Raw genomic sequence first — 17,577 nt, forward strand, 5'->3', positions numbered from 1 at the left:
AGAGCGACGAGCCCTCCAGACCAGACTGGTGCACAGAAACACATGCCAGGAGCCCCAGAGAAAACCAGCAGGTCACCAACCCTACACGCTACCTAGAAAAACTTTAATTCCAGAGCAGAAACTGCTTGGGCCCCTCCCCCGTCCTCACATGGCAGGCAGGCACCCTGGCCCACCTGCCCCAAGACCCTGGCCCAGAGGGACCACCCAGTCAAAAGGTGTTCTTGATGCGGGCTGCCACCAGCACGAGGATCTCCCCGATCTTCCTCTGCCAGTTGGCGATGTCCTTGGACACGGCGCACCACAGCTCCCCGTGCCGTGGCTCGGCGTTCTCGCAGCGCCTCCTCACCTCCTCCCGCTGCTCCTGGAGGGGATCAGAAGGCTCTTGAGACAGGGCTCCTCCCAGGCTCTTCTGCACCTGTCCCACCGTGCACCTCAGCCTCAGCCTGGGCCCTGCTAGGAGCAGCCCCCACTGCACCCCACCCCACCAGACAGATGACCTCGGGGCAGGCCTTGACCCAGATGCACAGCAGAGTCAATCTCCTGCTTCCCTCAAAGGCAAAGTCAACTTCTCGTGGGCACCCCAAGATAGCCTGGCGACCCCACCCTGTGAGCCCAGGCTCCCCTGGAAGCCATACTGGGAAGTCAGACCCACGGAGGCACAAGGACAATCCTCAGGGCTCGGAATCCATTCTCATTTCTACCATGACCCCATCACCAGCCAAGAGATGCTACATCTACACTTCAGGCTGTGAGGCTACAGAACTGTAACCAGGAGACAGCTGCAGAGGAAAAGCTGTCAGCAGAGCTGCTGTCCGCATCCTGCCCCCTGGCCCCTGCCCCCTGGCGAGAGTGCAGACCTCTGTGCCGTGCTGCAGCTCAAACTTGTAGAAGAGGGCCCAGGCATCCCCCAGGTCGGAGTCGATCTTCACGGTGCGGTGGAACCACTCCCTGGCCTTGGTGATCTTCCGCTCACTCCAGAACAGCCTGTCGGAAGCAGAAGGGGGAGAACCCAGGGTGAGCGGCCAGCGATGGCCTGGCTCCAGCCTCCCTGTGTGGGTGCAGCATGAGCCCAGAGACCCACCGTGGCACCTCTGTCCTCCCTGCAAGCCCTGGGCTCCCCCAGGAGGCTGAGGAAGGGGCCTGGCCACCCGGAAACCGGTGCAGGTCACGAAACTAGAGCCGTTCTCCAAGTGTCTAACCCAGTGATTCCCAAAGTGGGCGCTACCGCCCCCCGGTGGGTGCTGCAGCGATCCAGGGGGACGGTGATGGCCACAGGTGCATTTGGGGGTGATGAGTAACTGCTATTAAAATTAAAAAAAAATTAATTTCCAGGGGCTGAGTATTATTTTTCTGGAAAGGGGGCGGTAGGCCAAATAAGTTTGGGAACCACTGGTCTAACCAAACTGTTTCTTAGAAAACCTACACACAGAGTAAGGAACTTGCAACTCCTTCCCATCACTCTTTTCCTCTGGATAAAATACAAGGGGATGAAAGTAAACCTGACAAAAAAATGTAAACTAAGGTTTTGATTAGGGAAGGAAGGGAAGGTCTGGCCTGCTCCTGCCCATCAGGCAGCCAACCCCGAGGAGAGGGGCCTCAGGTCAGCACGGGCACCTGGGCACAGCAGACAAGATACCTGGAACCAGGCCACGGGGGAGGACCATCCGCAACCAGATCGAGGGCCCACAGAGCCCTCTGCATGTCAGTGAGGACAGGACGGTGGGAGGACTTGCTTCCACCCTCCACCCAGCCCCACCTCCCTCTCCACCAGAGGCACCAACGCAGAGGAGGGCACCACTAACCCGCCACTCCAGGCAGCTGCTGGGGCCAGTCTGTACGAAACGAGTAATTTGATGCAATGATAGCTTGATTGTTTTTTAAGCCTTGTGGTATTCTTAATTGCTTGGTGTTAGATAAACTGTGATTTAAAGAGCACAAACTCAGATAGCAGCACACAGAACACCAGCCTGGGAACAGCAAGGAGTGACTTGTTGACTTTAGCAAAGCCTTTTATGAGGTTTATGGCTGCCCTATCTGAGTGGCACACATAAAGGTCACTCTGGGAGGCGGAAGCACAGAACAGGAGGGAGGGAGCCCCGACAGGCCTCAGGAGCCTGTGGGAAGCCCTTGTCCCCACAGCAGTGAGAGGAGGTGCTGGGCAGCACCTGAGGAAGAGGGCTAAGGCCAGCTGGGCACATCCCTGGCTCAGGCTTCGACCGCCCAGGTGCCACCTCCTCCGGGTGAGCAGCAGCCCCAGGAGCCCAGCCCATACGTGCCCTGCCCTGCATGTAGGTCCCACTCCTCTCAGGAAGTCCTCCTGCAAGCCACTCATGGGCCACACCCTCACCCCGAGCTCCTTCCCACGACCCACACAGCTCACACCTTCCCAGGGAGCCCCTGACCCAGCACTCAACACACAAGCTCAAGGTGTGAGGTCACTGACCTCCTTTTGCCCAGAGACCATTTGCCCTAAAGGAGGTGGCATTTCCACAACCCAGGCACTGACAGCCGGACCCATAGCCCCAACGGCTCCCAGGTCCCCCGGGAGCGACTGTCCCCCCGGTGTGGGGAGACACTTTCCTTGCTTACAGCCTTTCAGCCAGAGGGGCTTCGCTTATGAATTAAATTGTGTGGACCAACATTTGAAGTCTGTCTGTTTTGAAACCCAGGGCACGTGTATGTGTAGCTACAAAGTGGCAGACACAGAGGAGCAGTCCCATCTGAAGGACTGGACAGAGGGGACCAGACAATCCAGGCAGCTCACGTCGCGGGGCCTCTGCCCCGAGAGGCCAAAGTGCTTGAGGTCTAGGGACCAAGGACCAGGGAGCCTGCCCTGTTCCAGAGACCAGGCGGACCCTGGCGGGAAGCAGTCAGGTCCCCGAGGTCAGCAGCCCCACAGGGACTCTCTACTCACTTGGCCACGGCCAGGAGCACATGGGGGTCGTGCTCGCATTTCTTCAGGGCATCAACACTCTTGGTCTTCCTCTGGGGCCTGGCCTCCAGGAAGATGGCTTCAGACCATAGGACACCTGAAACTCACAGAGACACACACCTCAGGCTCTGACCTTGGCTCGGAAACGCGCCCATCCAGCCAGCACCGCTGCCTGAGAGGAGGGTCCTGCTTAGGAAGCACCGCAAAGACCACATGAGCCCGCCGTCCCAGTGCCCGCCTGGGACTCGCAGCTCCGAGGGCACAGACTGGACAACTTTCTGGGGATGACGGTCGGAAATAATGAGGCCTCACTCCTGCTGATTCAGTAATTCCACACCCAAGAATCTATTGTAATAAAACCTAGAAACACTAATAAAGATTCACACAGAAAGGTTGTAATACTGAATTAAAATCAGATTAAAAATTGAGTAACAGGTGAGTGGTGCTTTTTGTCATATCTACAAAATTTTATAATTTACACCCTTGAAGAGTCACCAATAACGAAAAATTCTCACAAAAGTTTCAGCTTTAAAAAAAGGCACAAAATTAAACATGCTAGCCCTGGCCAGTGTTGCTCAGTGATTTAGAGTGTCAGCCCAAACATCGAAGGGCCATGGGTTCGACTCCTAGTCAAGGGCATGTATCTGGGTTGCAGGTTTGCTCCGTGCCTAGTTGGGGCGCTTGCGGGAGGCAATCCAGTCGATGTGTGTCTCTCACATCAATGTTTCTCTCCCTCCCTCCCTCCCTCCCCTCTCTTCCACTCCCTCTCTGGAAAGCAATGGAAAAAACACAAAAACTAAATGTGCTTCATTACTTTATAAAAAGCTCAAAGTAGTGGTCTCTGAGCAGTGGCTTAGAGGTTGTTTCATTCCCTTTCACTCCAAACCCGTTTATGCTGCATGTGCATCCCTCACAGACTTGGGGTGACATGGTAAAAGGCGAAGGAAGAAGTGGCCGCACCTCACAACAGGAAGTGGAGTGCCCCCGACAGCGAATTCAGTTGCAATGTCTCAATGACTGTGTTAATAAACCTTGTGACTAAACTGACTCATGCAAACCAAACACTGTGAACAGCCCACTGAATCTTGGGACCCACCACCCCAGGAAGTGCCTGTAGCCCCGCCTGGGACCCAGCGGGCCTCACCGGAGCTGGGGCACTCCTGCAGCGCCTTGGCCATGAGCGTGTTGGCGATGTTCTTTAGCCCCGCACGGTACTCCAGCCTCACAGACTCCAACCTGAGGACACAGGCCAAGAGGGAGAGGTCTAGCGCCCATCTGCAGACAGACAGCCCGACCACAGAGCCACAGCAGCTGAAGCTGCCCATGCTGCCACATGGAGCAGGGAGACACTGGTGCCACACTGTGGGGCCCACTGCAATGGCCCTGCCCGGGGCCTGGGACCCTGACATCGCATTTCTTCAGGGCACTGACACTCTTGGTCTTCCTCTGGTGCCAGGAAGATGGGTGGGAGGATAGTGGCGTGTTGCAGCGGCTGCGAGTGCACAACACAAGGGCGTCTCCTTCAGCCCCTGCCGCACGCTCCAGCCCTGGCTCTGAGCCCTGCGCTGCACCTCTGTATGCAGTTTCCTGTGGGCAAAACGCCATCTTCACCCAAGAAACTCCTATTCATCCCTCAAGGTCTTGCCTAGACGCCATGTCTTCTATGGAGCAGCTCTGTGACTTCCTCCATCCTTGATCCCCCATCATTAGCTGCTGGCTTCCCTGGACACCTGCTCTGAGAGACAAGTTAAACTACATCTGAGCACCTGGGCTGCACCCTCCTCACAGCCGAGACCTGCCACTCTTCCTGCAAAGCCTGAATCGGAAACACTACCCAGCGGCTGCCCGTGAGCACCAGCGAGGGCGCCCAAGCGTGAGCTGGCACGAGACTCACCACAGCCCGGGGTTCTTCGGGTTCTTCAGGCGAGACTTTTCCAAAATGGCCCGAGCTCGGGTCAGCTGCCCGATCTTCTCCTCTAGCCGGGAAAGCAAAAGCCACAGGGGTGTGGAGTGGGGACACTTCTTCAGCTGTGGCCAAAAAAGACAGACAATAAGAGAGGGGGCGTGGCTGGCATCTGGGAGGGGCTGTGACAGCTATGGACAGCTCCTCAAGCCAGAGAGTTGGGCTGCCCATGTCCATGGAGACCCACCCAATTCATGTCTTGGTTAAAGGTTTTATGTGCATGGCTGTGCTGGGCATGTGTATAAAGGGCGCATGTGTGTTTATGTGCACGGCTGTGCAGTGCTCACGTGTGTACAGGGTGTGCACACAGCAGTTGTACATTAGATATGGCGTAACCTGCACCGCATTCAGTGCATGCAGCTTTGAAGGACCCCGAGTCGTGTTGTCAGACACAATCTGCCCAGGAGAAGCACTGCCCTGAGTAAGGGGATGGAGGCCCAGCAGGGGCTAAGCAGGTGCTGACCACTGAGCCCAAGTGTGCAGCGTGCAGAGCTCACCCCCTGGCTGTAGGCCTCTCGAGCCTTGTCCGTCTGCTCCTCCTGCTCCTCAATCTGCCCCTTCATCATCCACAGTTTGGGGAAGTCCTCGTAGTGCTTCAGGGCCTCCTCGCACAGCTCCTGGGCAGCCTCAATGTTCCCCAGCACCCATTCCAGCTTCACAGACTTCATGAATACCTGGGGCAAGCACGTATCAGTCAGCCATCCCACCCGGCTCTGGCCCAGCCTCTAGCACTGGCCCGGGCTGGGCTGACACCTTTGTGGTAGATGCTTAAGGTCATACAACAGGTCGCCTTAAATGCTGTTTGTCCTGCTATGTACCTTGTAAGCTGCCTTGTAGCTGTGGAACCACATGGGCTTTACACACACAAGCACGTTTCAAAGTGAATCTGAGCCTTCAGTGTCCTGGCCTCAGGCCCTCCCCCACCGCCCCCTTCCCGACACTGCAGAACAGGAGGCCCCGCGTGGCCTGAGCCATCTGCTCACCCGGGCAGTGGGTGCGCTGCTCCGAGCCTTGGCCAGCAGCCGCCGGGCCCGTTCATACTCGTTGTTCTCCGATTCCAACTTCACGGCCGCCAGCCAGATCTCCTCACTGTTGGGGTTGGCCTGGAGGGTGAGCCCAGCAGAGCCAAGGTGGGCACAGGACAGAAGTGAGCAGGGCTGGGCTCACTGAACACAAGCAGCCTCCTGGGAGCCCACTGGCCACACATGCTGATGCCAACCCGAAAGCGGCGCTGCAGTGACTGGCCGTGGGGCCAGGGCAGATGGGGAATGAGACAGCAGAGGGCACAGCCAGCTCCATGCCAGCCCCTCTCAGGGAATCCCTCGAGAACAACAGCCTCTGTCATGCTAGCTGGGGCCACAACAGATCCCCCTCTACACAGCACCCCAGTTTATACGAAGGATGCTGCAAACTACTGACAAACGCCCACACTGTCACAAAGTATCAGGATACTGTACGTGGCAATAAAAGGAAGGTACACCAGCCACGACAAGCCTGGCTGGGTGCAGCTGCCTTGATGTAACCCATGTGGCCAGGTGGGGTGGCTGACTGCTTGGGGCAAGGGGCACAGGGCTCCCTGCCGCAAGAACTGGATGGCCTAACTTCCATGTCAAAGCCCAGCTGTCACTCACTGTGTGCTCCACCCCGCCCCAACCCCCCTACCGAAATGCCACCTGCTCGCCCTGTGTTCTGTGTTCCAGAACATTTAAGCCAGTGGTAACACTGAGTGGTGGTGACCAAGAGGCAGATGTCTACTAGCTGGGCTATCTTCCCTGTTCTCAGGTCCTCGTAGGGCCCCAGCTGCCTGCACAGCAGTCTGAGTCCTGTGCACTGTGACCACGCACGTCCCCCAGGGTCAGCACCGTGGGTGGGCGGGAGGAGGCCCTGAGGAGGTGCTCGCACTGGTGCCCTCGCAACACAGCCGACCTCACCCACCTGGAAGGCCAGAGCCAGGATGCTCCTTGCCGCAGGCACGTCGCCTGCCAGCCACTTGGACTTGGCACCCATGAGCCACAGCACCTCCGCTTTGGGGCAATGGGCCACGGCCCTCTGCAGAAGCGCTTCCAGGGACTCCCTGCAAGACGGGCCACGGTCACCACAAGTGCACAGGGCACTGCAGCCGTGGCGCGGGCACTGAAAAGACAGTTACTGCTCCAAAGTCCGACACCATCAATGATTGACCAGGTTTACAATGGGGAGAGTGTGGGGAAATCTTTTCTCTCCATAAAGGTTCTAAAATCAACTCCTGCAGAGGGTGCTACAAAGTGGCGCATTGTTTAATAGCAGAGCCTGATAGAGGGACGCCTCAGGAGACCCTTTTACAGCCGTGTGTCCTGGAGGGAGCAATAACGTCACGGTCTGGGTGACAGGAGAGCCTTTCATCTCTAGCCACAGATCCGCTGATAAAGATTATGGCCTCCATCCGCTCTCTGGCATCCAGAGACACTGTCTTATTGGAAGAAAGTTATTTTAGGTCACTATTGAGCAAGAAGACCGCCAGCCTGGGTACCAGGTGTGAAGCCCACCGCCCCTCTTTCATGCCACCTGGCACAGGTGACCTCTTCAGACCTCAGCAGTGAGACCCCCTACAGGAAGCCAAACAGCACACAACCCTGGAACCGAGACCCCAGGCACCAAACACTTGCCTCCCTCACCCTCCTAAGTCGGCAGATGGCACAGGTGCCAGATGGGAGGAGGGGCTGCTCTGAGCCCAGGGCCACAGCTGGGAGGGCAGGCTCTGCTAGGCAGAAGACATCCGAAGCAAACTTGTACAGGGTGAGCTCAAAATGTCCCCAAAGGAGTGAAGTCCACAACACAAACCAGCTGGCAGGAATGAGGAGGGGACAGGAGCACCAAAGACAGGAAAGAGGCCTCAATGCTCCCAGCGACAGCCCTGGCGAATCAGCAAGGCCATCCCCACCAGCACTGGGACAGCAGCAGACGGCCTGGGCAGAGGGTGCACAGTGACTTGAGCCGATGCCCCGGCAGCCCACTCAACACCAGAATTGCAACACCTAATCTAATCAGTAACTGTGGCCCGGAGGCAGGTCCGAAGGTTTTTTCAATTACAGAGCACAATTAGAGAAAATTGTCAAGGACCTCCTCAGAGCACAAAAACCAACTCCAACCCAAAGCCAGCACAATTTTAAATGAAAACCATGCCTGCCTGGCCCAGATGCTGCACCACCCACACTGATGGAGCCAGAGCTGGCAAGACGTGGACTCCGGGCTCCGCGAGCTCCAGCACCCAGGAACCCCGAGGCTCGGCCGCAGGTGCTTTGCTTTGGCAGAGAGGCCCCCTCTGCGCCTTAGTGTCACAATGACACAACAGTGATAATCCTATCGCCAGAGGAGCACAGGGACAGCTCCAGCTGCAACGTTCCAGGCCAGGCACTCGCCCATCTGTGGGGAGCACTGCATAGCCTAGAGCTGGTGGTGAGCTGCATGCAGGGCAGACAGTCCCCCACGTACCTGGTGCCATGGTTCTTCTCAAAGTAGGCGGCTCGCAGCCACACACTCTTCTTGCTGGGGAACACCTGCAGCGCATAGGCATAGATGGCTCGTGCGCACTCCAGGGCATTGTGGGCCACACACTAGAGCAGAGACAGGTGTAAGAATGGGCGGCCCAGCACTGGCCTCGGAGCAGGAGGTGTGGCGCCCTCCCCAATGGCGCCCTCTGTTAGAAACCATACCACACAGGAGGGAAACCCCAGGAGGACGGGGTGTGAGCACAAAAGTGGGAGCATGTGGGGCTGTGACGAGGCGGCCTGCCAGCCCAGACAGACATGGGAGCTGGTGAGAGGAGCACCCACCACGGCTGCAGGGGAGCAGGCGGGCACGGGGTGAACACATCCATGCATGTGAGGTCCTTTTGAAAAAAAGTGTGGTATGTATTCTTAACTGTAAGTCACACACACACCGCAGATACTCAAAGTCCTCTCATGTCAAAACAGGCTGTGTCTTGAGATGAAAAGCCACTAGGAAGTGTGTCAGGAACAAAGTTTTGCAACTGGGATGTGAACTGAAATTGGACAAGCGGCCTCACACCTGTGCCGTCTTCGTACAAGGAGGGCACCTGAGCCACCAAAGGCTACTTCCCACTTCAACAACTTCAGACTGGGTTCCTTCTCAGTTCTATGGCCTCCACTGAGCCAACACCACAGACACCAGGAAGGCCCTGCCGTGGGCCTGTCCTGACCAGGAGCAAGCACCTGGTGAAATGAGAATCAGATCCAGGCACACTGGCCTGCACCCTCACCATCACTTCTGACCAAGGTCCTGGAAGCCAGTCACAAAGGCTTTCAGACCTCTGTCCACCCCGGCCATCGCCCCAAGTCCCATAGGCTCACATGATAGCTGGGCCAGGCCTCTCGGTGTGAGAGCCCCAGGAAAACACTCCACACTCCGAGCATAAACGCCTCCACTCCACTGCGCTGCAGGAGCACACGCTCTCTGAAGGACAGCTGTGCGCACTCCAGTGCTTGCGAAGGGGATGGAAACGAGGGCACCGGCACCAGCTCAGGCTGTGGGTGCCTTCCCCTGCCCCCCCAGCTGCTGCTGCTGTCCGCAGGGCGATGCCCACCACACCTCCACGGGGCCAACAGTAAGGAAAGCAAACAGGCACAGTGTCTAACTGCATTCGGAGTAAACAGAGGCTTGGCAACCAGGGTCTGTGGTCTTCTGGGTGTTTAGAGATTTTCTCCCAACACAGAGGCTGTGTGGTTGTTTATTAAATTACTAGAGGCCTGGTGCACCAGTGCATGATCGGGGCTGGGGAGGGACTCGGGAGGGCTCCAGGGTGTGTCCAGCCCGTCTCACCCAGTCCCAATTGGCTAGACCCCAGCAGCAAGCTAACCTACCGGTCGAAGTGTCTGCACCCTGGTGGTCAATGCGCATTATAGCGACTGGTTGAACAAACGGTCGGACCCTTAGCATATTAGGCTTTTATTATATAAGGATTCTTCATACTTTTGTATGTTGTATTACATGTTAAAAGTTTGTAACAAGATGTCGCAGTTGGCCTGTGTCTCACAACCCAAGAGTGTGGTCAGTGTGCACAGGCCGTCTGCAGGCCAGCTTGGTAGCCGGGGCACTGCCAACACCTGTCTTCAGGGGAGGGAGGGGCCCACAGTGCACACAGGACTTGGGGCGATGGCCATGGTGGACAGACTCCCAGAGAATGGCGTGAGATCCTCAGTCCCTCCTGATGTAAAGGAGTGAACGCCACACGAATGAGGGAGAGAGGGAGGCTGTTCTTTACTGTGGAATTTCTACTAATAAACTCTAATAAATCAGAAGAAACAACATTTAAAAAACCTCCATTTGGCAAATACCATGGCAGTAACTGACACAGGCCAAAGTTAATGGACCCACAGGTCAAAGTGTGGCGAGAAACAAGGTGTGGGGAGTCTCAAAGTGTCTCCCCACAAAATACTGATTAATTAAAAGGAGAAAACCAGTAACCTTCCATTGGCGAGCCTGGCAAGCGCCACCTGAGCTAGTCAGAGTTGAATGGGCGCAGGCGCCCCCCAACACAACCCGCCGGGAAGACACAGTCCCCACAAAGATGCAGAACCTCAACCTGCCCATGAGACACAGTGCAGGCTGAATCCAGGGGCCCCACAGAACCACTGGCCTGTACACCTCAAAAACACCAGACTCATGGAAACCAGAGACAGACCAGAGCCCTCCTCAGGCCATGGAGACCCGAGGAAGTGACCCTGGCAGCTATGCAACAGAACGCAGCTGAGCCAACCACTGACATCTGAATAAAGTCTGCAGCTCACTACCGGTCCCGCACCAACACCCACCTCCCGACTGAGAGCTGTGCTGAGCTTGCGTACGAGTATCAGCAAGCTCACGACTGTCCTCCTTCAGAGAAACACACACTGAGGTCTTCAGATGTAAAGGGCCATGCCATCTACAACTTACTCTCAAAGGATTCAGAAAAAAATGAGGGGCATGTGTGTGCACGTGGAGAATGAAAAAGCAAATGTGGTAAAATGGGTAAGTCTGGTGAAATCTGGGTGAAAGGCATATAAGAATTCTTCATACAGTTTTGCTACTTTTAGGTAAGGCTAAAATTATTTCAAAATAAAAAAGCTAAAAAAGGGCTACATGCAAGGAATAAAATACTTCAACTGTGTTTACTGACTGTGACCCTGTCTTCTCTGGACAACTGTTCCAAGGAAGTAATCTCAAAGTAGGCAAAAGCTTTGTGTGCAAAATGTTTTCTGAGTGCAATTTATAACAGAAACCAGGGGGTGCGGACCAGCCAGATGCCCAGAGGTAAACAGCTAAGGAAGCGTGTGAGCCTGGGGTCGGGTCCTCTGTAGGTGAGTGAGTGCTAAAAAAGCAGCTCTTCACTCGGACCTGGGTTAGAGAGGGCTGTCCCTTCCGACGGCAATGATGGCTACACACCAGCAGATCAAAGAGATTTTCAAACCCAAGCAAACAGACTCCAGGCCCAAGGACCAGACTCACACTGTCGGCGTCTTCCATCCAGGTGTGCTTCCGGTCCTCCTCCTCGATCCCAATGCCAATCACAGCTCGCATGACCGCCTGGCAGGTGGCCACACTGCCTGCCTTGTCACACTCCTCAGCATCCTGAGAGGGAAGGACACAAAACTGAATCCACAGTAGAGTGCAGAGGCTCAACGGGGGTACTCTGCTGTCGGATGGCGAGAACCGAGCACCCTGGTACTGCAGACTGCAGGTGTGTGGGCTCCACAGGTTCTAACTGTCTGTCTTGCTCACTGGTGTACCCATCCCTGCAACCAGCAGATCAATGCTCGACAAATGCCTAAGGACCGGATGAAGCTGCACCCACCACTCGACTAACATTAAATAAGCACCTACTGTGCACAAAGTGCTACAGGAGGCAACTCAGTGGCAAGAAGAGGCTCCTACGCTAAAGAAACTTCCAAAGAGCCTGGAGGAAAGACAAGTTCACACACACTTGTGTCTGTTAGTCTGGAACAGAGAGACCTGTCAGGACACAGATGAGCCTCACGCAGAGTCGGCGAGGTAGAAGCCTGGGGGAGGGACAGCACAGGAGCACTCATGGGCAGGGGCCGCTGGCCGCAGGGCAGCACTGGGCTTTCAGCCGGGAGAGAGGAGACAGCAGGAGACACACACAAATGGAAAAGGACCAACAACGCAAGAGACATACAACACACAGTTCTCTAAGGAAGAAAAGGCAAATGACTTTCAAATCTATGAAAAAAAATTCAAAGCCACTTTTTTTTTTAAATTGATTTTTAGAGCCCTAACCGGTTTGGCTCAGTGGATAGAGCATCGGCCTGCAAATTGAAGGGTCCCAGGTTTAATTCCAACCAAGGGCACATTCCTGGGTTGTGGGCTCAATCCCCCAGTAAGGGGCGTGCAGGAGGCAGCCAATCAATGGTTTTCATCATTGATGTTTCTATCTCTCTATCCTTCTCCCTTCCTCTTTGAAATCAATAAAAATGTATTTTTTAATTGATTTTTAGAGAGAGGGAGAAGGAGAGAGAGAGAGAGAAGCATCAGTTGGCTGCCTCCTGCACGCCCCCTACGGGGGATATGCCCTGACTGGGAATGGAACTGGCAACCCTTTGGTGCACAGGACGACGCCCAACCAACCAACCAACCAACCAAGCCACACCAGCCAGGGTCAAAGCCACTTATTTTTAAAATGCTCACTGAGCTCTCCTAAGTGCCATTTCATACATACCAGAATAGCAACCTCGACACAGCCAACACACAGCTAACCCCTTTTCTTTTATTTCTTTTGTTAATCCTCATCCAAGGATATTTTTTCCATTGATTTTTAGAGAGAGTAAATGGGGGGGAGAGAAAAAAAAGAAAAAAGAGAAGAGAAGAGAAGAGACGAGACGAGACATTAACTGGTTGCCTCCCACACTGAACTTGCAACCCAGGTGTGTGTCCTTGACTGGGAATCAAACCTGGACCCTTCATTGCATGGGGCCCAACACACAAACCACTGAAAAATATTAGTCAGGGCCGTCTGTCACCCCTTTTATTTTTTTTAAATGTTTTTATTGATTTCAGAGAGGAAGGGAGAGGGAGAGAGAGGTAGAAACATCAGCAATGAGAATCACTGATCGGCTGCCTCTTGTAACCCCCCTACTGGGGATCGAGCCCCAACACAGGCATGTGCCCTGGTTCATGGGTTGACGCTCAACCACTGAGCAACACTGGCCAGGCTGTCACCCCTTCTAGATGTGTTATTTCTAGTCACAAAGTGACATGAGTGACACATGTCCACATGCTAAAAGGACTTCAGAGCATCCAACCTCAATGTGGACTTGGGGTTTGCCACTACAAAAAGCTGAAGTGCAATCAAGTAAAGCCCCATGTGCCAGCATGGGACTCTAGGCACCATCAACAGCCCTGTCCTAGGAGAGAGGCCACATGCGGAGGACATCCATTTTTGGAGCTGCCACTGACCCTGAGCGCAGCTGCAGTCCCACCTGGATCCACTGCTCACGGTTGATCTCCACACCGTTGGCCCGCAGGGAGGTGATGGCCCGGTCAATGATCTTCTCCACCATCTGCGTGTTCCCGTTGGCTTCCTCCAGCTTGGCAGCCGTGACCCAGATGTGCCGGTCTGTGGGGATGTTCTCACGGGCCTTGTTCAAGACCTTGCGGGCATTTTCATAGGTCTCCAACCTTGCCAGAGCGAGCCACAGCTGTGTGGAAAGCCAGACATGAGACCCGAGGGGCAGGGGGCGAGCTGGCCTCAGGGCCCCACGGTGCTTCCCAGGCCTGAGCGCTCAAGGACCCCTGAGCAGGGCCATGAACATGACAGCAGCATTTTCACAGCTGAAAGCTGCTCGGTTATGCTGCTGATGTACTGAGTGACTGTCTCGTTCATAGGAGGTGACAGGTGGTCACCCGTCCACACACTGGGAAAACGTATATCGTGTGTGTGGAGCGGGGTGAGCAGGACAGGAGGCTGCTTCACAAGCTAAATGGTCACATGGGTGTTCAGCCTCCTGGGCTCTCACACCCCAGCTGGTGACTCGGCAGCATTTCAACACCAAGCATGTGTACGGGCTCTGTTTATTTTTATATAATGAATTAAGATTGATTTCATTTGGAGAATTTCACAAGACCCCTCAGGATAATTAAATACATACTGGCTATCATAAAACCAAGACTAAAAACCACTGCACAAACTGCTGTGAACATGAATGTTTAAAACGAGAGAAATCCAACTAGCTCAGAGGCAAGAAGCCGACCTCATGCTGGGTTGGCAGAAAGATATGTCAATAATTTCTATCACTCTCTCCCCTCAGGTCCCATCTGCAAATTCTGCGTGGCCCCAGGCCTGAAGGAGGGCTCCACACAGAGCCCACAGAGCGGTCAGGCTGACCACCGCCAGGCTGCCCGCTCTGCCTGCAGCTGTCAGGCGGCTTCCTGTGGCTTCTTACTGCACCTGGGTGAGCTCAATGCCCAGCTGATGCCACTTTTAGACACTGGTCCTGGGCCCAGGCCTCAGGGGCAGTGGTGACGGCGGGAGGACTCACCTCCACACTGGTGGGGCAGCACTCCACGGCTCGGCTGAGCATGATTCTAGCATCTTCAGGCTCTTCCAGCTCAACCGCTGCCTTCCATAAGCGAACAGAATTGGGTACATGCTCCAGGGCTGGGAAAGGTCACAGAAAAGGGGAAGTGAACGCAGGATGCCCAGGTCCCAGAGGATGCTGCTGCCAGCAGGGTCAGGAGGCCTTGCCCTGGGGACAGCTGGGACAGCAGGCCTGCCCTTTCTAGGGGTCCTCCAAGGCCTGGGGCCAGCAGACAGCTGAGGGGGGTGCCTCCCCGCCACCCCATTCACACCTGAAAATTAATGTTAGAAAACAAAGCAACACGGGCACCAGAAGGCAGTCACCACACAGGAAGGGCCAGCAGGCAGGTGTGAGGGAGGGAGAGAGGGAGGGAGGGAGAGAGAGTGCGGAAATCATGAGAAAGGAAAACAAACGGCCCTGGGATGTGCACGCGCAGGCTGGTGTGCGCCCGGCCGGCCGAGTCCCTTGAGACCCAGGGACTGGTTTACACAGGCTCTGCCAGGATGTGTCAAGGCAACCTGTGGCTGGCAGCATATGAGGGCCAGGCCAGGCAGGAAAAGAGCAGTCTGAACAAGAAATGCCTGTGAGAAGCTGGACAAGCCGGGACCTCACAGAGGCTGATGTGACGGCAGCCTGCAGTCCTTCGGTGGGTGGCACAGGTGCTGTCCCTGAGCTCAGTGACCGGACGATGAGGGCTGCTGCAGGCTGCCACTCCTTACGGGCCAGAGTCCGTGCTCTCAGGGAAAGAACCGCTGTATGTGGTGCCCTGATTCGCAGAGCAGCATGGTGCTTCCCACCAGGAAGCAGCCCATGGCCCACCCCCAGGCACAAGGCTCCCGACCCACAGGTGCCCTCACAGAAGTCAAGCACCACGCCCAAGGTCACTCAGCCTCGAGGCTCAAACTAGCAGAGGGCTGACACTCTCCCAGTAGAGCACTAGGACGTCAGCTGCACCCGACTGTGACCACAGCAGATTCACAGGCCAGAGACCAAGGGCTGCGCAGTGCCCTAAGTCATCAATGGCGTCATCTTCATTTTCAAAAATCAGATCTTTCCAGTGGTGACTGCCAAGTGCACAGGGAGGCAGCAGTGGCTTTCCCAGGCACCTGGGAATAGGAGCTGCTTCGGGAAACCCTCTACGGAGGGGCAGGGACCAGGACCAGGACCAGGACCAGGACCAGGGAGCGGGGCAGGCCAGCTGGGGTTTTCACATTCCTTCCACCTGAGCACAGCTGCTCCCCTGACCAAAAGAGGAGCCTGACGGCTTGTGCCCCTCCAGGTCCCGGAAGGCCGGTGTATCCCGTCCTCTCCTCCCCGGGAAGAGCCTCCTCCATGCCCATCCCCTCTCCACATATCAAGCCAACGGGAAACAAACCCAGGTTATCTGGGGGGAGCCATTCATCACGCGGTGGCAGGGGCGGGCCAGCAGAGCTTTCCTAAATAAATAAGACTAACTGCCTAGGTTCAATGTGTTTGTCATTAGAGAGCTCGTTTTCTGGCTGAAAAAAGGTAGAAGCTGATTTCTACCAAAGAAGGTACTGACTTTCTGCTCCTGGCTCTGTTTTGAAAAGTCTGGCTCTGAGAATTTAATGGATAGCAATGCTGCAATCAAGAAATCAGAGGTGAGCCCTGGCTGGTTTGGCACAGTGGACTGAAGGGTCCCGGGTTCAATTCCGGTCAAAGGCACATGCCCAGGTTGCAGGCTCGCTCCCCAGTAGGGGGTGTGCAGGAGACAGCCAACCAATGATTCTCTCTCATCACTGATGTTTCCATCTCTCTCTCCCTTCTTCTCTAAAATCAGAAAAAATACATTTAAAAAAAGAAAGCAGAGGTGAGAGAAAAACACTGAGCACAGGATACACACCTGCAGGCAGAGCCACACACAGGTGGATGCCACCTGGCCTCTATCAGACAGATGGTAGAGTCGGAAACTACGTGATGGCACTGGCAGGCCTGACATCACACACCTCTAACACGTCACTCAAACACATCTTAAACACAAGAGCTGGAACCGCCCACTGAAAACTGCCCCCCCCTCCCCCCCCCCCCCGCAAATGCATCTTCTGTACCTGCGCTACAAATTCAGACTCAGTCCGATTTCTGACTAGCATCTGCTCTGGAACAAACATCAAAAGCATGCCCATGTGGTGGTGAAGGGAGATACTGTGTATCAGTCCCTCAGGATGAAAAACACAGCATCCTCAAAAGCTGCATCTTGGCAGTGATTCCTGGATGGAGTCAGTTTCCCTGGCAAGCAAACTATTCAAGGGGACACGCCTGACAGCCCCCGCTACCTAGTCTACAGCACCAGGCAGAGTGAGGTGTGGCCACCGCTGACTTGCAGGAGTCTCACAAGACAGGAAGGAGTTCATCTAACACAGAGCTCTGGTGCTTCTCCCTGCCAGACATCAGCTCCCGACCCTTGGGAGGTGACTGCTGCCCACGCGGCCTGCATGATGCTGGCGCAGCTCGCCCTCACACACATCACCCACGGAGCCACCCACAGAAGCAGGTTCTGAACCAGCACTGTCCATGCCTGAGCCACAGCGACTGCCAGGTCACTTCAGGTCGCACCGCAAAAAAACGCAGGAGTGGGGACTTTCGCCAGAGCATCTCAGCCAGGTGGAAACTCCCCGAAGAGGAAAAGGGCAGAGGTAGCCCAGCCAGAAAAAGGCCTGGAAGATGTCACCCATTCATTACCCACTCGCAGCAACACCTGAGCAAATCCATGGAAGGAAAGCTGCTCTCCCAGGGCACAGGCACCGGGTGTGCCCCCTCCACACGGAAGACAGCAGGACACCACTCCTGGTGGCACCCAGGGAGGCTCACCTTTACGAAGAACCCGCTTTTTGGCACGAATGTCTGTTTCCAGCTCTGCTGCTCTGATGTAAATCCTAACAGACTGTGGGAGGTGACGGACAGCTTGGGCCACCACGGCCTTGGCAGTGTCCCCAGGTTGCAACCTGGCTGCTTCCAACCAGACATCTTCACTCTGTGGGCAAACAGAAAGCACGTGCCAGCTGGAAGCCCCAACGGAGCAGCAGCCCCTGGAACACGCACACAGCCTCAGGACTCGGCGGCTGGCTCCTCAGACCACACCCATCCCCCATCCA

General features: G+C 55.5%; 1 protein-coding gene across 1 annotated transcript in view; it reads right to left on the reverse strand.

The window, feature by feature from the left end:
• Window positions 1-82: 82 nt before the first annotated feature.
• PRPF6 (pre-mRNA processing factor 6) overlaps window positions 83-17,577 on the reverse strand; it is a 46,870-nt gene continuing 29,375 nt past the window's right edge. Inside the window, exons 9-21 of the mRNA XM_070419546.1 lie at window positions 17,294-17,456; window positions 14,426-14,544; window positions 13,367-13,585; window positions 11,379-11,501; window positions 8,367-8,488; window positions 6,831-6,969; window positions 5,879-5,998; window positions 5,393-5,569; window positions 4,827-4,960; window positions 4,077-4,168; window positions 2,915-3,029; window positions 858-984; window positions 83-361 (exon numbers count right to left, since the gene is read on the reverse strand). Coding sequence (XP_070275647.1) covers window positions 209-361; window positions 858-984; window positions 2,915-3,029; window positions 4,077-4,168; window positions 4,827-4,960; window positions 5,393-5,569; window positions 5,879-5,998; window positions 6,831-6,969; window positions 8,367-8,488; window positions 11,379-11,501; window positions 13,367-13,585; window positions 14,426-14,544; window positions 17,294-17,456 — 1,803 coding nt within the window. The 3' untranslated portion in view covers window positions 83-208. The remainder of the gene's footprint in view (window positions 362-857; window positions 985-2,914; window positions 3,030-4,076; window positions 4,169-4,826; window positions 4,961-5,392; window positions 5,570-5,878; window positions 5,999-6,830; window positions 6,970-8,366; window positions 8,489-11,378; window positions 11,502-13,366; window positions 13,586-14,425; window positions 14,545-17,293; window positions 17,457-17,577) is intronic.

The sequence above is a fragment of the Myotis yumanensis genome, unplaced genomic scaffold (genome assembly GCF_028538775.1).
Source record: "Myotis yumanensis isolate MYYU_CA2020_CCGP unplaced genomic scaffold, mMyoYum1.0.hap1 SCAF_7, whole genome shotgun sequence".
Lineage (NCBI taxonomy): Eukaryota > Metazoa > Chordata > Mammalia > Chiroptera > Vespertilionidae > Myotis > Myotis yumanensis.